General features: G+C 38.8%; 1 protein-coding gene across 1 annotated transcript; it reads right to left on the bottom strand.

Annotated features, from left to right (window-relative positions):
* Positions 1-9,956: 9,956 nt before the first annotated feature.
* Positions 9,957-19,255, bottom strand: LOC121518734 (claudin-4-like). Its single transcript, XM_041801276.1, has 2 exons — positions 18,496-19,255; positions 9,957-11,632 (listed from the first exon to the last, which is right to left on the bottom strand). Exons 1-2 carry the CDS (start codon positions 18,981-18,983, stop codon positions 10,981-10,983), a joined length of 1,140 nt encoding a protein of 379 aa, XP_041657210.1. The 5' UTR covers positions 18,984-19,255; the 3' UTR covers positions 9,957-10,980.
* Positions 19,256-22,743: the final 3,488 nt, after the last annotated feature.

The raw sequence follows: 22,743 nt of genomic DNA, 5'->3' as shown, positions 1-22,743 counted from the left end.
AGGGGCCCCGTGTCATCCCTATTGCACTGCTATGTGACCTACGTCCAGTAACTTTACTGGAGTGTGTCAATCAAAGTAACGTCAAAGTTGGCCATGCAAAATGAAGCAAAGCTACTTATCAGGGAGCGAGAAAAGAAAGAAAGATTTACTATTGTGTTATTTTATTGTGTTTTTATTCTTGTAAAGTGTGAGTGCTAGGAAAGGCGCTCTCAAATAAAATGTATTATTAAGAAAGGAGGAAGAAGAAAGGAGACAGCAAGGCAGTGGTAAGTGGAGCAGATAACGACGTGTGGCAAACACTTAAACTAGCGTTAGGTGTAAGGCTGGCTGTTAATTGTTTAATAGTTAGTTAGCCTTGTTAGCGGAGTGGGAGATGTTCGCCTGGAGTTCCCAGGCGAACATCTCCGGTCGATATGAGTGCAGCTCCTGAACCCAGCCACTGGAGAAATGTCTGTGAGCTTCAAGAGATTTATAGTTTCTAAACTCATCAAATGTGTACGCACTTACACCATACACAAGATAGTTGGTAATATCGATGGATGAGGTTGGAGGTAGCAGTGAAGTGTCAGCTCTCCAGCTGCTAGCTGCTAGCTCGTATGGATCAATGTTTTTAATTGTTGACAATTTAGCAAAATACCTTTCCCTGGCATTTTTGTTCCATTAGTCTCTATAAGGTTTTTGCTTGTTTCTCTTTTGTTTCTCCAGTTTTGCGGTTTAACAACGTATAGCATCCTCATTGACTCAGCGTTTACCTCTGTTGTTTACCTCTGCTAACCATCAAAAATGGGCACGTCGGTCACGAGACTGACAAAGACCAATACAAGAAACAACACAACACCACGTGCAAGACAGAATGCAAACAGGCTTTTGCAAAGCAAGTCTGCGTAAATCGTCAACAGAATTAAAGTCAGGCTGAATGAACACGTTGGCCTTAAGCAGGGGTTTGTATAATAATTAATAATCTAATTCAAATCAATGTGCAACAGAAGTAGGGGTACAAACAACAACTGTAATCCCAACTGTGATCCAAACAAACTCATTTCAGTTTACAAGTAATCAGCAGTTCCAAAGCAAATCACTCCAACGTAAAGCACACAGACATGCTTGAGCACAGACACATATGCACGCTGAAAAAAAAAAAAAAACAGGCAAGAAATGAAGCCTACCTTTTAGATCATCCTAGCATAAGTCCGCACAGCCTCCTCGAGATCTATTCTCTGAGTTAGTTCATGCTCTATTGAAAGAGTTGCCAGTCCATTGAGACTGTCTTGCTGTCTTGCTTCATGGTACTGCGGAGGTAGTTCTTTATCAGCTACAGTTTTGTAAAACATCAGAAACAGGAAGGGTGAGACACACTCTCAGTGCTACAAAAGCATTAGGGAAAACCGACTCCATTCCATTATCACAGATAAACTTGAGTGTGTCCACTGGTTTGATCCCAGGTGCAACACATCTGCTCAACTCTGTCAGCTCTGCAAAAATTCCTGCCCGTCAACATCTCCCAAGTCTTTGTAGGATAGGGCTCTTTCCAGTCCGGTACATTGTTGGAAAACATCAGTAATGTTTTTCTCTTTTCTTGATGAAATGTCGTACAACACTCCAAATACGTGTCGGCTCTTGGAGTTGCGAAAACCTCTCATTCATGGAATTAATAGCAGAGTCCAGTATTTTGTCAAAGAAAAAGACTCTGTAATCCTGCTGGGGATCTGTCACAGTTCATCTTCACCTTCGCAGTTAAACATTTTTTCTTCTTTCATGGTCGCACTGCCGTTTGTGGGGGAAGGCAGGCCTCTGTCTGATGATTTTGAAGCGGACAGCACTTTCTCAAAACTGCCGTCAGAGCGATAGTCAACCAGGAATTGTTTTGTCATGTTAAGCTGTGTCACCGCTTGCGGTACACCAAGGTGCGTTGTTGGTACAGTTTTGCTGGTAATATTTAATTTATTTAAGATGTTAAACCAGGTTATGATGGAGCACATAAATGGGTACATTTTGATCTTAGCTGCAATGCCTCTGGCTTCACATCTGGTTTTAGCTTAGCAAGCGCCAGTAAGGCTGTCATCTTCGGCTACTGACAGAAGCGTGTCATATACAACCCTCTAACTGGTATCTTGGTAGCTTTAAGTAACTGACTCTCCCACCTTGTGTCACTTAGAGGTTTTTACTGTGAGGCCACGATCGCCTATGTGCTGTTTTAATACATCCCAGTGAGAGGAGGACGTAGAGAAAAGTTGTAAATCTCCTGGACTGTTGCAAAGAAGTCCACTGCCTTAAGGCAACAGTAGGCAGCATCATTAACTTGCAGGTTCAGAGAGTGGGCACTGCAAGGCACATTAATGTCTCGCAAAAGACTCAGACTTTCATTGCTATGTTTAGATACCAGGAATACCACAATGTCTTGACAATTTTAAGGTAGATGGTGTGCTCTACAACGTCTACGCTTTCACCATTCACAGACAGATTTGATGGCAGCGTCAAAGGCATCTAAAGTCTCAAGTCTCTGCAATGATCACTGAATCATCAGCAAAGTCCAGATCTTGACTTTGCTGACTGAAGAGCGTAGCAGCAAAGACACACCCCTGCCTCACCCTAAAATCAACCGGACAGAAGTCAGAGGTGGAGTCACCACTCTCAACAGCACTCCCTGAACAAGAATAGCAAACATCAGCTGGATGAGCAAACGTGAGAACTCATAGAGCTCAAGAATCCTCCAGAGGGAATCTCTACTCACCAAGTTGAACACCTTCCAAAAATCAACATAGGCTGCAAGCAACCCTCGATTGAATTGCTCGAAATTCTCAGTGAGGACTCAACATGCCAGGTTCCATCACCCGCCTTGAGCATCTCAGCCTGGAGTCTCCATGACAGTTGGTAGATAACTTCCAGGTCTACTCTCTCTAAACTGTGGCATCCATTTGGAGCTCATGACTGGGAGGATCTGCATGATACACCTCCTCAAAGTAGCCAGAGCATCTTTCCTTGATATCGGATCCTCTGTCAGGATCATGCCATCAGGCACCTTTAAAGCAGAGCAACACAAGGGGGGGTGCTGCTGCCTTGGGGCTCTGCATGGCCCTGATAGTTGGGCAGGCATTTGCCTTCTTTGTTTGCACACCTCTGCAGTCTCATGCCTTTTTATAGGCATAAAAGGTATGTTTAGGCTAACTATGAAAAATGTGTGTGAACTTCCAGCTTACGTGCAGTAGCATTCATCAGTTTAAGAACATAGATGTGAACAATTTGGCAGTTTCAGAACATGTCAGACATTTTTAACTCTGAAACTTTAAGAACAAATATGAGAACAATCTTAAGGTCATTTTCACACCTATTAGTCCGGGGGACTTGGTCTGTTTTGGAACGGACATTGCAACATTGTTGCACATTTCTTTGGTTTGGTTTGCATTCACATTGCTCTTGTTTAAACGGACCAAGCCGACTGAACACCTACAACCTCTGCCTGTTAGGGGCGCTGTTGTCACAAATGGCGATCAAGAAGAAAAGAAGGTGTAGAAGAAGATGAAACCAGAAAGCTATCTTCTTCTGTCTTTTTTTCCCCACACAAACAATGAAAAAACACCGAATTTGTCTTTGTCTTGGGGTTTCTGCTTTTGCATTGGGGCATTTTGAGCAGCCAGCAAGGCGGTAAGCTGTCCAGCATGTTGTTCTGTACATGAGACGAATAAATCAGCGCAGACTATGACATGTTGCTGTGGCTACACAGACGCCAAGCAAGGTACCGCGTGTATTTGAGTGTGTTTAATCACATATAAATCCGTAAATCACTACGCTTTATGCCACTCCCTGCCTTTGGTTCACAAGTTGGTCTGCTTTGCTTTCACACCTCAAATAAACTGCACCAGGGTTTGTTTGGAAGCAGACCGAGAGCCCCTGTTTTCAACTGGACCAGAATCCATTTGTTTGGTCCGCACCAGAGTTCGTGTTAGCTTTCACACCACTCCAAACCAACCGGACTATCGGGGAAAACAGACCAGTGTTCATTTAAAGTGGACCAAACAGCTCTGGTGTGAATGTGCTCCTTCAAGTGGACCAGAATCCGCTTGTTTGGTCTGCATTGGAGTTCATATGAGCTTTCGCACTACTTCAATCGAACTGCACTATCTGGGAAAGAGGACCAAACAGCTCTAGTGTAAATGCGCCCTAAGAAGATATTGTTTTATGAAGACCATTCTACATCGGCCGAGAAATGTCACAAGAATTGCAAACGCAACAACAAAATGCCACAACAGAAGTGACCAGGACTCTGACTTTATAATTGGTCCAGGTTACTAGGGACTCCTAATGATTTGATGTTTTTGCCACACGAACTGCAGAGTACCGTTTCAGAGTGTAAACCAAAACCGCAAAAAGGACAATACATCATAACCTGTAAGGGGGGAAAATGATTCTCACGAAGTTCCAATGCACGTTTCAATTCTTTGACTATGTTCACCTTCATAACGGTTAAAAATAGCAATGCCCAATCCATGGATGGCAAGTTACAGCTGTACAAGTTGCACCCAGTTGCACCTTACGTAAACACGGACAGCCAACACAACCATATAAACAAATACTTTGAAAAGTACAATATTGATGATTTATGACAGTCAGAAAGTGACATTGATCACGGCTACAAAACAATAGCTTACTTTCAGTTACTTTTCCAAATTCATTCAATAAAACTTCTGCAACTTTCCGCCTCAGTCACTTGATCCGTCGGTAATAGAAGTCCCGGTAACCCAGACCAATTATACAATCGGAGTCCCGGGCACTTCCGTTGTGGCTTTATGTTGTTGTGTTGTGGCATGTGCAATTGTTGTGACCTTTCTTGGCCACCGTACCATTCAGGTAAATTCAAAATCACCCCATTTTCTCCATCTATGCAGTTAATCACGATCAAAAACAACTGACCTCTCTGCCCAACACCTGCTGCTAATCAGTAACAGAGGAATGCAGTTCAAGTCAGTGGGATTCACAGCACCGCAGAGTTCAAACAAAACAAAACAAAATGACAAAAAAATTCTCCAACAATTCTGTCCATATCATCTTGATCTAAATTAGAAAATATTTATCGGTCCATGTTCACTTAAGTGTTAGCAACAGATACGGTATCTGTTTTACACAACTTTACAGCTCATCAGTCAACAAGGTTAAAATAACCCGTGATAACCTTGCATAGTACCTCTCGACTATCTATTGGACTTTGCTGTTCTGTCATCATCATGTTTATGTGAAATCTGCTACCTGTCAACTTCACGTGTTCCTGCTAGAAACAGAAGTTGACATTCAAATGTCTAATCAATGCCATTTGAGGTCTCTGGACAAACAATAGCTGCATTCTCTACACTGCCTCTTTGCAAAAGTGTTTTGACCTTTCATAATGCCATGTTATACTAATTAAGTTCTCCATTCTCAATTTCCAATAACAGATCACTGATGTCTATGTCACTCTATGTGCCATTAGAAGGGGCTATAATGAGCAGAGCCAATCGTTGTAAAACCAGTCATCTATTTGCTGGGTAACTTACAGTGACATGAAACCAATAAAAGACATTCATATTCACAGGATGTTATCGTAAACAGCTGACCGCAGGTACAAGTGTAAATGATAGTGTCAATTTGACCATTTATGATGATGATGGCAATTAAATACTATCTGGATTTAATTTCCCGCCTCACCCTCAATATCCTCTGACTTCAAAATGTATATTGAATGGACTAGAGCAGTGATGCTCAACGTGAAGCTCTTGTGCCACATGTGGCTCTTTTTGTGACTTGTGGGTCATTTTAAAGGCCCAAACATACTCAGGCGGAATGTACGCGGAACGGACTCCGCAGAGGTCTGCATGGACTCTAAGTGGACGTTCGCAAGGCCCGTGTGCGCAGAGCTCAAATTTTATGACTGCGTGGACTTCGCTCCGCGTACTGGTGTCACACAAAACACTGCTCGGCATGTATTTTTCACATCAACCCGCATTAAATGTGACACTGACCTGCATTTCGCACTTGTTTTTCCACGTCAATACTTCACATGTTCTTCACCAACATGACATACTCCCCCTCCTTGTCTCTTGTGGCATTTAATGGCCGTACATACCATCGTCTCTTAATTTTATTGCTTTGCAAAGTCAGCAGGGAGAGTAGCTCCTCTTCCTTGTCGTCAGTGAAGGGCGCCATGACAGAAAAATGTAAACAACGCGCAAGTATTGTGGGAAATGTAGGATTTCACGTTAATTTCCCAGGAAACTACTACGTGGCAGTGTGCTCGACTTTGGAAGCTCTGATGACTGCTGACTTCCGCGCGGAGTCCGCTCCGCTCACAGTATGCTCGAGTATGTTCGGGCCTTAAGTCTTACTTGGAAAAATAATTCTCTCAGAAACCCTTTAAAAGACACATTTTGACACCATAAATGACCCGTGCAAGCCACATTGATTAGTTTGTTTCTGAAACTTAGTAAGCTTTAATTGTAAAATTTAAATGCCAGCCTTCATTTTAAGACTGTAGTTTTTCCATCACATTTGTGCAAGAGATAGCATACAAGATAAATAGCACTGTTTCTTGAGAAAAAAGGCAACACATGTTCTAAATTTGAATTTTTACTTTTGTTTTGCTTATTCAAAGACTATTTTTGAGAAGGTTGGGTCTCAACTAGCAGTTGTGTTAAGGACCACGTTTGTTGATTTAACATATTTTTCACTCAGTGTGCCGAGGTTGCAAATTCAAGCTTCTAGCTTCATTGTGCTCCCACAATGTCTAGATTCATGGTTGGGATCCCCTTTTTGTTCTACTCATATTGTCAGGGTAATTACAGGCACCCATTGGAGAACTCCAGTCTGTAAACTGCATGCATGGTGGATTGCAATTGGCAGCAACTCTGATTTCAGTTAGTTCTACGTTGTTTCATTTCCTGTAGGTTATTCAAGTGTAGTGAACCTGGCATGCCAGATGGATTTGTTTCACATATTCATCTGGAAAACCTCTCATACACAGCATTTGGGAAAGGGCAGAGGCTTTGAAAAAAAAAAACTCTTAGGGTGATTAGATGAATGTTCTGTCTATCGCATCTTTACGGGCCAATCAGAGCAACAAAACACATGATGTAACCGCTACCGAGGAGTAAACTCCATATGGAACCACATAACACAAACCATGCCAACTGTAGACATGCCAGTACAAGACTTTTGTTGTTTTTGAAAAGAAAACAACTCAATGCTGTTCTTTGTTCTTCTTTTAACAAAGAATTATCGTCAATTTCCATAAAACTGACGCTTTAGCAGCATCCACGCTAATGTTGCAATATCTGCACCAGTCTCTAGTTGCTGCTTGCTTACGTCACAACTCCACTGTGCCTGAAAGTACTGCCCCTTGACGCTGATTGGTCCTGTCACTTTCTAACCGGGCCCAAATGGTTCAGACGGGAGCTTTACAAAATGGATTCACCAGTGAGAAACAGGGAAACGGGCATGTCCATCTGCTATGCAAAGTTAAAGTTTAGTATTATTTGAAGAAAATTATCTTGGCAGTTTATTTGCTGCTCTTCACCCGCATATTGGTCAAATTCCACTGGGACCCTCCTGGATCATGGTCCTTTAAGATTATAGGAGTATTACATATGAGGTGTGTTTGTGTATGTATGTGACTACATGTCTCTCACGTAAAACCTGGGGTCAGAAAACTACACAGCAAGCAGCAAGTGTTTCAGGGGCTTATAGATTACCTTTGGTTCAATTTCCTGCAGATAAGGCTGTAAAATGTCACTTAGTTGTACAAAACCCTCATGTGACTCTCTGGCATTTCTTGACACAGCAAAAACAAGGAAGCCATTGTTAAGTCATCCCAGTTTCATCTGTTATCATAGTCCATGTGCTAACAGAGACAACAACAATTCAGTGCAATATTTGTAAATTTTGATAAATTGCAATATAATTTAAAATTACACAGTCACATTGGCAGTACGAGGTGCTTGCATATTTTAAGTCATTCTGATTCAGTTCTCTTCTGGTACAACAACTGGTACTTGAGGGGATTGTGACTTGAGCCTGAAAAGTAATTTTTGCATCCAGCAGGTATTCAAAAATAAGGAAGTATCTGCTTTTATGTGCTGTAGTAGTCCCATTCAGGCCTAAGACAAACATTAAATAGAGAAAAAAGCAGTTATATGAAATTAAGATAAGATGAAGACCTTAAAATGACAAATCAGGGCATCAAAAAAGCATTTTATATTTTCAAACAAAGTATAGCTTCCAGATTTTGTCTTACTTTTCATACTTTTTACTTTTTCAAACTAATTTTCTCAAAGACTTTGTTTTATCAATCTTTACTCCTGCCATACAATATAAACCCTGATAAGTTAATAGAAATGAAAAACATTGGAGAAAACTGATTTCTGGCTTCTAACAACATTTGATTGTAAAGTTGCAAACTGATACAACGCAACATGACATTCGTCCCACATTTAATCTGACAGTTGACTTTTTGTCTGAAGACGTTACAGGACAGTTTTCGTTGAGCCAAAGCCACAGGTAGCTCTGTAGGTCATAAATGCCATGAGTGAGGTAAGATCAGTCTTTGATTCGAATGCAAGTGAAAGTTAATTGACTTTAATTTGTGAGCCTACTTCCTAAATTCTTTATTACTGTTAACTAGTTTTGAACCCATAAATTGACTATTCTTAAATTTTAGATTATTTCAGTATTTTATCAAAACACATAATAAATAGTACACAGATTAATGCACTGATAACAACAGCCAAAACATTGGGTTTAGTGGAGCCTATAAAATAAATCAAAATTGGTCTAATATAACTAAAAATAAAGAATTAATAAAAATCTTGATCATAATTTACCCCCCCCACACACACACATATATATACATATATATATACATACATATATATATACATACATACATACATACATATATATATATATATATATATATATATATATATATATATATATATATATATATATAATACAGAATTTCTTTAAAATATGGGGACAATTTATTAAATTTCTTGAAAGTCATAAGCCAAGATATCTGGACATTTGAGAACGTAAAATAAAATTCCCTTAGATAAAAACGTATTGTTCAACATAATGGCAATCCTATAGATGCTGTCAGTCTTTTTTATTTATTGTTTGTTTTTTGTCTATATTGTGTGCCTCTGCTGCATTTTTTCTGTTTTTTTTGTTTGAGCGTGTCTTAGTGTATCTTTCTAAAAAGACACAATAAAAAAAAATAAAAAGACTGATAAATATGATACGTCATGTTATCTATATTGATATAAGAATGATGTTTACTGCTGCTTTTACAAGTAAAAAGTATGTATATTGAGCATCAGTGATACTGGCCCTGTATTTACTCGTTATCAGATCAATATTAAATTTTGCAGTATCTCACACCACTAATAGGCACACATGAGTGACAGGAAATAATGACTGAAAGGTGCACACTGTCCACCATGTTCAACACACATCCATACTCTATTGATGATGCTCCCCACAGGCGGGACTTCTCTAACTGACTGGGAAACTTTACTCATGGTGCAAAAATGTCCAGTGCCCAAGAGTATTATGGGGAAACTCTGCAGATTAAGAATGATAGTCAAATAATTTGAGTACATTGACAAAAAATACTAAAAATAGCTTTGTACTTCAAACTAAAAAGTGTTCTATGAATTGAGGAAATAGAGCTAAAATAGCTGTTTGGTCTTACAGTGTGTCCTTACATTAAAGCCACTAACTAAATAAAGAAACCTAACTCTTCATGCCCAACCCAGCTTTATGCTTTTTAACTGTTTGTTCTGGACTCTTCTTGTTTGTTGTGTTGACACATGCTTTGTTTTTTGCCCTTTGTAATTGTAAAGCTCTAAAAAGAGGTGAAATGGTAGTGAGCAAAGCCGCACTAAAACATGGTTCAATTACAAAATTTATTGAAATCTCAAACACATCTGACATTCAAGCAATATAAAAACATTCAAGAAGCGTTTGATTGTATAAATCTGTTTAAGCAACACAAAGTTAGAACATTAGAAGTCTTAGACGAGATATATTAGACTATAATGCTGTTGTATTCATAAAACACACCCTGCTGATCTAGAAGCAAACATCCTAAAACAGCTGTAGTCATCCCCCCAGGCTGTCACACAAACACGTAAACATACATACAAATACATAATTAATATTTGTTTTACACAAAGAGAACCAGGCCTTTGCCTTTCAAACATACAAAAGGTTAAAACAAGTTGAAATGTATTCATAATACAAATCTATCTGGAGCACAGACATGAGGAAAAATGGAACTGTCACAATACATTGCAAAAAAATTTAAATTACAGATATACAAAATAAGCTGGTACATATACACAAAAGTTCAACAATATGTTTGGTGTCCTTAGACTGTGAAACTGAGGAGAAGGATAAAGCTGTTACCTCAGGCCATATCATGGATCCATCTTTAGTTTCAGTCTCAGCTGAAACTCTCCTAAGCAAATATCACATGCAAAACACACACACACCACACACACACACACACCTTAGATACACACACGCGCGCTCACTGAACAATCACACAACCAAATCCATGTAAAATGAGAGCTGCTGCTTCCCTGTATTGTCAGGGAAATGACATAGAGCATTTTAACTGAAAGTTTCAGTGAAACAGGACACCAGCTGGCCCACAGCTAATGATAGAGCTAAAAGAAGTAGGTGTTTTCAGATTCACATAATGCCAACAGAGGCTTTTAGTATAAATACAACATGCACTCAAAGGAACGTAGGGAAAAGATTCACTTTAAGAGTCTGTATTCTGGGTTATATAGGAGAGAGGCTTCAGAATGATAAAGCAAAGCGGATTATTATTGTACACACAACTTCATCTCGGAGTCTTTCTGTGGGATTCACCCTGTACTCTTTAAACAGCAAACAAAATACACAAATACACTGAAAAACTACAGCAAAAATTGTCATTGATCAAAGCAATCAAACATAGTCTTTCCTGTCATACCCTCCACCTGCACTGGTGCTGCGTGGGGCTGAGTAGGCCATACGAGGCGGCTTGTACTTCTCTTCCTTTGGTGGACAGCTGGTGCACAGCATCGCCCCACCTATCAGCAGCAAGGCGGCAGCTCCCCAGCCGATATAGAGCGATGCCCCAAGCTCCCTCCTCTGTGCGCTGGTCACGAGGGGGTTGTAGAAATCCCGGATAATGACGCTGGCGGTCCAGGAGACGGGTATGAGGACCAAAAGTCCTCCAAGGATGAAAAAGATTCCAGAAATGATCATCACTTTAGCCTTCGATGGTTCGTCTTCGATGCAGTTGGTGCACTTGGCCCCGACAATGGATATCATGACCCCTAGAATGCCCAGTATGATGGCGATGATCATCATGGCTCTGGAGGCCTGCAGCTCCTGAGGCAGAGCCAGCAGCGAGTCATAGACTTTGCATTGCATCTGGCCTGTGCTCTGGGTGACACAGTTCATCCATAAACCTTCCCAGATGGTCTGAGCAGTGATGATGTTGGCTCCGATGAAGGCTGACACCCTCCACATTGGCAGTGCACATGTGACTATGGCGATGATAAATCCAATGGCTCCGAGGGCAATGCCCACAATCTCCATACCCATGGACATGCTGGCTCTTTGTCTGGTGGCAGAGCTAAACGTAAGTACTGAAGGTTGTCCTTCAGAGCGCAGTGAAGACTTTCCTGCTTTGTTGGCCTTTGAGAAGTGTGAGCACCTGTTAGAGGGCGTGATGTTTCTGAGAGATGCTACCAGGGAAACAAGAGATCCTTTATACCTCAGGGGAGCGAGGTGGAGTCCCCTGATGATGATGTCAACAGGAGGCTGTCTAGAGAACTAAAAAAAATAACCACAACCAACTGTGCACTAGAGTGGAGGAGGGGAGCTAGAGGCAGGGCAGGTGAGAAGGATGTAGTGGGGGAAGGTGTGGTCCTTTTTGTGTTTAGTCAGTGGGGGGTTGTGACAGAGAAGATGGTTGTCTCTTAAGTTGAAAGTCAACTTTTCAAAGAAGCAATTACTTACCCCCTCCCTAAAAAATTACCTTCTTCATGATGTGAGCAACTGAAGCTGCAGGTTTAAATAGAATAAAGGGTGACTTGTTTAAATCTAGCAAAATTAATTATTGTTCCTCTGAGTGGAGAGAGAAGCAGAAGTTGTTTTTCAAAGAGAGATAACAACTAGAAAAACCTGTAGTTTCTCACACAAAATACTGATCAGTATGTAACCATCAGCCACAGTAGAGGATCAGAGAGGAAGCAGTAGCCTCAAGCTGCTGATAAAAGCTTGTTGTGAGTAAGCATAGAAACATGCCTGCTACCACAAACACACACACTGATGCACACACCAACATGCATACAGACACTGGCTCAAGCACACTCTCAGCCAGTAACAGTCCTCCTGAAACTGTTCGTCTTTTCATATTTTTACTTCCTGCCTACAATCTTATGGGGTTCTCAAACATTTAGGATTCAGTGTTGGGATAACAATCCAAAAAGCATGATGGCAAACCGGAATGACTGCACCAAGAACAAATATGAGCAGAGAGAAAACATAATAGGCCAGTTCCCTGACACCTTAAGCATACAGACAGCAGATCTTCTCAGTATCGGTTTAACTCTGTACCTGACCAAACGTTTCCTGGTTGATACATTATGTAAATGAAGGATGGTGCACATTTAAAATACCTTAAATGAAGCCTTCTGAAAGTCTGTTCAGACTGATACTTAATGTTTCAAACTGAGGTAATCTGGAAATGCCTCTTTGTTGTGAAGCACCAATGCTTCAGAATAACAACCTTTGTAATAAAATCTACTGGGACATCAGTGTTTTTTCACAGATAACTTAAATAATTCAAATCAAACTCAAAATGGCATTTTGTCAGGATGGACATTTTTCTAGAGGTGGAAAAAAATAGCTCGGAGGTTTACATTGCTCACTCCAGTGCAGGACATTTGGGGTTTAAATCCCAGTCAGGGCATGGTCAGACCTCTACTCTTCTGTGATGTAATTTACACCATGTAAGATATCAGCACTCTATTTTGTGTACAACACCTGTTTGAGGATGTGATATGGAATAATTCTCTCTCTCTGTGCTACTGTGTAGTCAACAGAAGTGGAAGAAGTACAAGAGTATTGTACTCAAGTAAAAGTAGGGTTACTCTGGTTAAAACTTACTTAAGCAGAAATTAAAGCACTATATCCAAAATGTACTCGAAAAAGTACCCCAGTTTTAAAAAAACCTTACTCAGTGACAGTAATTTGAGTAAATAGAATTAGTAACTTTCCACCCCTTCTTTTCTCTAATTCAGAATCAGTTAAAATACATTTTGCTGGGAAAGAATGAATTTTCTTCCAAAAAGGTCTAGTTTGAAATTTTTTTTTTTTTTTCTGTTCTAAATATTTTTTGTTGGATGATTTTAATCAACATGTCGCTGCCATTAGGCTAGAACCTCCTATCTACAGAATCACCACTTCTCAGGAAATGAATGTATTTTTCAAATTATATAACAATGAATGGTCATAATCAGCATCTTTTTGACTCTTTATTGGTATGAAATTTGAAAAAGCCTCTGACGGACGTAGTGGGTGACTAGTTGCACTGATTTATAGAAAAAAAATGGCAGCCAGAGGCATGGCCCGCCGTCAGCGATATGTTTTAATGTATTCTTGCCTGTGGAAATGTCTGGTTTGGAAAAAGTGACAAAATCCATCATTCTGAAATATCACTGCGACTTATCTGAAGCTTACAAAATAAACGAGGAGGGCTGACCACTCATGAAGATTATTATGTCTCTGATGCATTTTGAAGACTGTTTAATTGCTTATAAAATGACTATGGCTTCTTTATACAGACAAAATCCAGAAAAATAGTGTCACTTTTGAGGATTTATTCAGGTAAAAAACAATTTGATGTTTTAATGTTGGAGGACTCTGATGAAGATGTAGAGTATGTCAAAATGTAAGACCATTTCCCCTGAATACATTGCCTAAAGGGAGTCATAGGTCTAGTTTTTTATTTTTTTCCAAGTGAAGGAGTCAGTCAGATCCTCTTTTAAACATCTAATGTCTTTTCTGAAAGCTCCCATCTTTACCTGTGGAGGGGCTAAAGAGCAAGAGACTCTTCATTTGCTGATTCATGGTTGTTAGACACATAGATACAACCACATATAACACAAAACATCAACAAAACAAATATCCTCAGATCATCATCAGGAGTCCAAAACATTCTGAAAAGATCGACAACCTGTCTAAAAAACAGCAGAACTAGTTGCAGCTTTGTTGATAAATCAACAGCATGGTCATCAGCCACTTGTGTTTATGTAACAACACCAGTTAATTCATCACTCCTGTGATAAGAGCCATGACCTAAAGGCTCCCTGTATCAGGACACATGTGTTTACAGGCTGCTCAGGTTGACCAAAACAGCATGTGAAGACTTAATGAGTGTAACCTTTGCTGTCAAGAAATAAGGTTATACTATATATATATATATATATATATATATATATATATATATATATATATATATATATATATATATATACACACACATTTTATATCAAACCATAACATAAGCTATTATATGAGTAATGCAAAACCTATAACACCACTATAATTGTAAATATCACCAAAAGGTAAAGTACAACTTCAACTCAAATATATACGGGTTTTAGACATGATGATCTTGTGATTTTTCTCTCCCTGACACTTGAAACATTTTACCTGGCTTGGATTCATAACTAAAATTTGACTAAAGTATTCCAAATATGCATTATATACTAAGTGAAGTTGAGCAGTGATGGATTCACAATAAAAATGTAAATAAATCTATGCCATTTAGGTAAAATAAGGCTGTTATACTGTTGTAAAACGGATTAAAATCACACATATTTCACTATTTGTACCACTTATTTTTCCTTATAAAGCCATCCATCCATCCATTTTCTACATTACTTATCCCAGTTGTGGTCATGGATTACAAAAATCACAAATATTAAATGTCTAAATTAATTCAATCAGAAATGAGGCTCATGCTGAAAAATAAACACTGATATAAACCACCTAAGTATAAAAGAACTTTTGTAAGGTTATAAAACTGACCAAAAAGCACACCTATTTACCACCGGACCACTCTTTAATTTTTCACAAACCTGTGCCAAAATCTATCTACACTAGTACTCTTACCTACATTATAATAAGTTATTTGTGGAAAAAATATCCTTAGAATTGCTTGCTAGAAAAAATAGCCATATGTCTTAATATAAATACCAATATATACCCCTAAATGTGCGTATGATGACATACGGTGCCTCCATTTTTCACATTGCTCACAATCCTATGCAAACAAAACCTTAGCTGACATTTAGCACTAGTACTCACCTGTATAATATTTGAGTTTCATCGACTTATCATGGTTAGTTATGTGTTAGGGATGTTGGTGTGGAACCAAAAGAGAAGTAAAACTGCATTTTGCGAGTTCTGGAAGAAACAGGAAGTTTGAGACACTCTGGGCCGATGCTCATTGGTCATATGGTGTGATGTCACTTTTTGTAATGTTGATTGATCTCCACTGATTGGCTCAGAACAATCGTTCTGGTTCTACAGTATCACAGAGAGTTTAGGGAGGCTAAGGTATTTACTAATAGTTAACCTTATTAAGGGCAAAGCATTAGTAATTATCTTACTGGACAACAATAAATCCTTTTAAATGATATTTATGTTATAATATTATAAATAACGCTGTTACATGATTTCAAAGCACTGCATTAAAATTGTATGCATTCCATATTGTGTTCTCTTTGTTTCCTCCTCTGTGAAGTAGATACCTGAGACTTTTGTGTGTAAAAGTCCTGCTGGGCTAATTTATCAATTCTTTTTTTCCCTATTTCTAGGTGTCCTGTATATTCACAGAGGGGTTTGTTCAATTTGAGAGTCAGAACTAGGTCATATGTACGACAGCTCCAGGTGCAAAATTTACTGGCAGCTTTACTGCAGCTGAGTGCACCTGTTGAAATTCAGCGCTTTATTTGACTATTCAAAACAGGAAAAGGAAGGTATCTGTGGTTCAGGAGCTCAGTCTCACAGCAAACAAAATTAGCTCCCCTACCAGCTCATCATATTTCACAATCGGAGAGAAAATCAGCACATAGCTATCAGAGGCCTCTTTATCTCTGTGAAACATCTTTAACACATCCTCTGCATACTGTGGTTCTAAAATGATAGCAAAGGTTAAAAAAGAAGGTAATAACCAATCCAAAAAATAGACTTCCTTGCGCTATCCCCAAACTCTCTTTGATCCGGTAGAACCAGAATGATTTTCTTCAGCCAATCAGTGGAGATCAGTAAACATCACAGAAAGTGACATCAAAGCATCTGGCCAAACAGCAGCGTCTGTCTCAAACTTCTAGTCCATCCACAACTTGCAAAATGCAGTTTACATTACTTTTGGTCCCAAACAAACAAATTATAACTAACTATGATATGTTGATGAAATTCACACATTAAACAGGTGAGTTGTAGTGCTGAAAGTCACAGGAGGTGTTTGCACTTCTAGCAATTAGGGGTGTAAAGTGATGTCCTTATATGACTGATTCATCTAACAACCACACTAAGGGTTTTTTTTTCTTGAAAAATAACTCATTATAATGAAGGATGAGCAGAACTCTGTAGTGCAGCTACATGTTTGTAAAAAAACAAAACAAAACAACCCCCCCCCCCCCAAAAAAAAAACAATGATCCAGTGGTAAATTTTACTTATAGAAATTTCAAAGGAATAACTATTGATTCTAAATCATTATTTATACCACTTACTTTCCCTTTTCATTCCATCAGAAAACCTACAAGAAATTATTAATTTTGAATGTCTAGGCAGAAATAAGACTCAAGGTATAAATATTAATTTCTGACACACACACACACACACACACCCACACACACCCACACACACTTTTTTTTTTAATCTTGCTATGACCAAAACCCAATCCTATTTTATAATTATTGGAATTATAAGAAAAACTGCATTACTTATTCTATACTCATTCTGAAACCAGTTACTTCTTGGTTTCAACAGAGGTCTGAATCTAAAGGAAACCTCACTAACTCTGATATTTCTGACCTTAACAGGAGACACTGAAGGCATCTCAGATGACTCTGTGAGGCTTGGCCTGTCCCTTTTCCATGTCCTAAGTTTTATGGAGAAGCAGCATGTTGATTTATCTCTGAAGGGTCATTATGTTACTCAAAAAAAAATTTTGTTTCAATTTTGTTTAATTTTCAAGTAAAAACTCATTCAACTTTTATGTTTTGATTTTTAACAAATCACCATAATAATGTAAAATATACAGAATGGTGGCAAAAGTTAATAAAATGTCTTTGGATGTCCACCAAAAATATTCTAGGGCCAAAAATTGATCATCTTAAAGAACATAAAGTCACAGCAAGATAAATAAAGTGAAAATAATGTTTTATAGAAAAAAAATCTTTAATACTTTACAATTTTGATTGCTTAAATCATTTAAATATATACTGAAACATATGCATTTATAAATGCTCTATATAGCTCAAACTTTTCTCTTGTGTACAATGATAATTCAACAGAAACATGTTATATAAAAACAACTAGCTTTGTAGAAAATGCCAACACAGCCACAAAATGCACAAGGGAACAGAATTGAGAAAATACATGTTAAATTCCTCACATTCTACTGCAGAGAAATGTGATTTTACAGTTCATTCTGCCACGATGACCTTGCTTTGGAGCAAATAGTGGGCTCCTGTTCCCTTGGCCATATAACATTTTAAAATCCACAACTTTAAGTCTGAATAATAGACAAAATAGAAAGAAAAAGATGAGAATGGTCTCAACAGTCACTGTAGTGTCCTTGTTAGCTGAGTTGTAATAATGACAACAGATATGAACATGATCAGCTCAACTAGGGCCACTCAAAGAGTTCACAAAATTGACAACAATAAATATACATGGGAGTCAGTCATCTCGCTGAACTTGTATAGACAAAAAATGTCATCTTTTTTTCCTTTTTAAAATCATTTGGGTATATCTCATTGAATTCTGCCTACTTTAGAAAAATAAAGTAAACTGACACTTTTTTTTTAAGAAAAATGAAAAAGTTTCCTATTCATACAGATCTATAGTCCTGAAGATCCAGTCAAGTCCAGCCCTGTACCTTGTGCCTTTCACAATTTTCTAGTAAACAGTTGCTGTCATTTAAACCAATGTGATTATCATGTAGGTATAATTCTGGACACATGATGATGGCAGGACCTTTCTTCTCTCAAACATAGTCCCTCCTGTTGTAGGAGCTGTGAGCAACTGATCGTGGTGCAGCTGAGTATGCTACCCGGCTCTGGGGGGGCAGGCTGTACCTCATTGGTTTCTCCTCTCTTGGAGGACAACTGCAGCAGAGAATGGACCCGCCAACCACAAGCAGGGCTGCGGCAGCCCAGCCCAAGTACAGCCCTGCTCCGATTTCCATCTTCTGACCAGTGGGGATGATCGGACTGTAAAACTCAACCACGATGGTGTGAGCTGACCAGGAGACAGGCACCAACTGAGCCAGAGCTGCTGTAATGAACCCCCCACCCGAGGAAGCCATCACCCTGGCTTTGACCCCCTCTTCCTCTATACAGTTGGTGCACTTTGCTCCTATCATAGCGATGAGGAGAGCCACAAGGCCGACAATGATGGAGACGACAGTGAGAGCCCTCGCAGCCTGCAGGTCTGCTGGTAAAGCCAGCATGGAGTCATAGACTTTACACTGCATCTGCCCCGTGCTCTGGAACACGCAGCTCATCCACAGCCCCTCCCAGTACTCCTGGGCTGTGACAATGTTGGCGCCGATGTAGGCCGAAACCCTCCACATTGGTAAAGCACAACTGGTCACTGCCAAAACCCAGCCGAGCACTGACAATATGATGCCAGTGAGTTCAAGTGCCAAAGAGGCCATGATGAATTGAAATAGGCTTCTCTCTTTGGACCAAAAGCCCCTGTGTTTGTCCTTTCTTTTTTACGTTAAGCTCCTGTTATTCCCTTTTTCCAGCAAAAAAGATGGGCCTTTTTTGATATCTGTCCTTCCTTGCAGACCTTTCTTTCCACCAGGTGTGCTTTCTTCTCAAGCGCTTGCTCCTTCAGCGGTTGTTGAATCCACAAGTTTTTGCTCCGTAAAAGTGTGCTTCTTTAAAAGTGTCTCTGCTTTTTTCCTGCTCGAATGCTGTTTACCCCAGCTCTACTGCTGTTGAGGAGATGATGACCCTTATCTGTGCAATGTTTTATTACTAAGTGGTCAGCCCTCCTGCGTTATGACATCACTCGCTGAGCCAGACCAATCAGGTGAGCTCTATGCTATGGCCTCGTTTACCACCTGGGTGTGTTGGTGCTCCTTTGTGTGTTTTTTCGAATGAAGAGTATTTTTATGGTTTAACCTTTCGCCCATGGTAGCTCTGGGTGTGTTTGCTTTATTGCTGTCAGGAGGTAATGAGTGGCCAAGGCAGAGCTTGTTATGTGGTTGATAGGTGACCACAAGAGACAGTAACTGCTATACAAACATGTATTCTAACAGATCTGTGTGCATGTATTCAGTGTTTGTGTCAACACAGAAAGGGACTGTACTTTAGAAAAACAGAGGAAGAGAAAAAGAAAACTTCAGCAGGGTTGAAGTCTTTTCTGTTATCTGACACATATTTTTGTTGCATTTTATTACTTGGACTATGACATGCTGTGTCCATTTTTATAGCAGAAACCTGCAGCATCTCCAGTGGGTCACACGGTTTATGTATAATCCTACAATAAAATTGTAGTTAATGAAAAACTAGAAACCCCATGAATATATTTTATAGACATGTAACTATGGCTTCTGGGAACTACTGCACTGATGTTGGTTACTAGAGTGGAATAAACAATGTTGTTTTTATGTTTGAAACACAGAGGCTGTGGTAGCGGTGTACACATTTACAAAGGTGTGAAAAAACTTTAAGATGGCTGTACTGTGAAAATTATTCATCATTTAGGTTTTTTATATGACAGGTGACCCCCAGGTCAAATTTCAGTCAAATAAAACATCTCTAAGTTGAAAAAATTAAGCTTCAAAATCATGACAAATGAGGCAGTAAAAACTGCTCTAGGATGATGTGGGTGTGTCTGTTGAATGAGCTGAAGCCACGCCCACTCATGAGAAATATAATCCTCTCAAATTTAAAAGATGCTACATTCTAAATGGAGGACAGCACTCATGCTTGCTTGCTCCTTGTAGGCTGGGGGCCGAGGCCGCGTATCTGCTTTAGTTTTTGAAAATAACGATCTCCACTGAGGGAGGAGCCAGATTTCTCATATTATGAAGATTATTTTACTGTTAATCAGATTCTGTTTGTTGTCACTTGAAATACTTGCACATTTTTCTACTGTCGTAACCTGAAGTTTGTTAATTTTTCAGCTATATTCTGCTGCCTACTATAACGTTTGGCCAATAGCAAGCTACGACTCTTACGGCATGGGTACTATTGGCCAATCAGAGAGTGTGTTACATTGAGAACTGATGTTCAACACTAAAGGACGGTGTAGGTACACTTATACCTACAGAATCAGTCACCTGAAAGTTTTGCTGCTGTCCGTATATTTGGCAAGTAAAAGGTAAGTTTATGTTACTGCAAACAGTGACTATGAAGTTCCATTGTCTCATAAACATTATGTTCAAAAGTATGTCGACTCACTGTGAGAGTAAAGGTCGTGTGAGCTAATGTGAAGTACTGTGTGGAGCATGATCATAGCTAGCCTGACGCTAATCATGTTACCGATTACTAAAATGGTAAAAGTACTAAAAACTAAATTATTGGCTTTAGATTTAAAGGAACTAAATGTAATGATGTCCTTACAAGAACATTAAGACAATATTTTTCTGCTCTTTGTTCAAGTGACCTCAACTTGTTTATCGTGTTATGATGTCGGTGACATTTCTGGTGACCATGCAATGAAGTTATTAAGTTGGTGTGCTACAAAATCTATGGTATTTACAAGTGTAAAATCATTGACGTCTTTCAGGGACTTTTTAGCTTGTTTTCCTTGTCCTGAACATGATATCTTTTAGTGTCAGATCTGTATTTATGCTTGAATTTACGCCTGTCTTTCATTTACAATTCTGCACCTCAGAAAAAAGTCATGTGGACTTTATATGAAGGAAGGATACCTTTCGACATTTCCGTCTGTCTGTACGCTTTGGAGAAAGGCGATTAAGAACTACGGCAGCTCATAAATCTCACCTGTTGAGACGGTGGAGCTAAAGTTTAGCTAAGATGCTAACGCTAAACGTAGCACAAACAGACCGAAACATAAACACTTTTCTGAGTTAAAACTCTGAGAAGAACAGTCAGGTACACAGAGAAAGGAAATAACAATGTTTTTGCGAGATGTAGACTGAATGATCACATGAAGGGGAATTATGAAAGGTAAAAATGTATAGAAAGATGTTTTAACTTGACTGCTTTCAGTATTATTTTAACCCCTCTTTCTCCTGTACTGGCAGACACACAGAGCTCTGTCTATCCAAATCTCCTTCTGACTTTAAATTCATTTTAATTTGTGCTTCTTGGGAAATTTGATGTTTAGTTTGTTCTGTTATTTGGATTAATAATGCTAAAGAAGTTACAAGTACAGAAGGAAGAACATGTACCAGTAAAAACTTGTTTTAATATTTATCTCCCATTTTAATGTCAAAGGTGCCCAGGTGTCTTTCTTAAACATAATTTCAGGATGTTAGCACAGGAGACCTGACATTTAATCTGTTTTATAAATAAGATCAAATGAACTTAGATTATTATGAAATTATCTTGTTTTCCCCTTTTTTGCTAATTTTTGTTAAAGCAAAAAGTTATTTTGATTTTATAATCAGATTGTACAGGATCAGATCGGACTGAATTGTCATGTATTTTAATGAATGACAGTGAATCAAATCGTAGTCTGTGAATCGAGATTCGAATCGAATTGTCTTGAGAAGGAGAGATTCACAACCCTAATATAATCATATAGTGATGGAGATATACACTGAATGCTTTGTTTTAAATTCTACTCAGCACTTCATTGTCAGTGGAATACACAGTGATTGAGTGAGGTGTGTAATGATGCTGTGCTTCTCATCTCAACAGTGGTAACTAACTAGATGCACACAGGCCTCTCTTCAGTAACACAGTAGCCTTACCTTAAACCTGATCAAACCTATGCCTGATAAAACCTACTGTTTGATTTACTGCTTTGAAAAACTCCCATGTGTCTTCTGCTAATTCCATGTTAATTCTGTGCTGTTTAATGCCATTTTTGTAACAGTTGTAACCTGCCAAGGTACTTGATATTTTGGTAGTTAACTATTTTCCAATGCATCATATGGCAACATTTAAACTTGATTGTATGTAGTCCTTTTAAAAATACACAAGTGGGTAAAAGTGATACGATTTATTATTGACTCATAATCATCTTGTTGCTAAAAACTGCAGTTTCAGTTGAGATATCTAAGTTGTGTTTATCTAAGAACTGAATAGAAAGCTTGTGCTTTAACATTAAGATACAAAAATTCAAAAGGTAGTCTGACATATTTCCCTTTGGTTAGCTCCTCATTTCCATTACTTGTCTTCTTCAGATCAAAAGTTCAAGGCTCAAATGAATTAAAGATTGAATTAAAGATCCTTGAATCAGTTCCTTGAATGTTTGATACTAACCTTGTT

The sequence above is a fragment of the Cheilinus undulatus genome, linkage group 12 (genome assembly GCF_018320785.1).
Source record: "Cheilinus undulatus linkage group 12, ASM1832078v1, whole genome shotgun sequence".
In the NCBI taxonomy this organism is placed as follows: Eukaryota; Metazoa; Chordata; class Actinopteri; order Labriformes; family Labridae; genus Cheilinus; species Cheilinus undulatus.
This window is presented reverse-complemented; position numbering and strand designations above follow the sequence as displayed.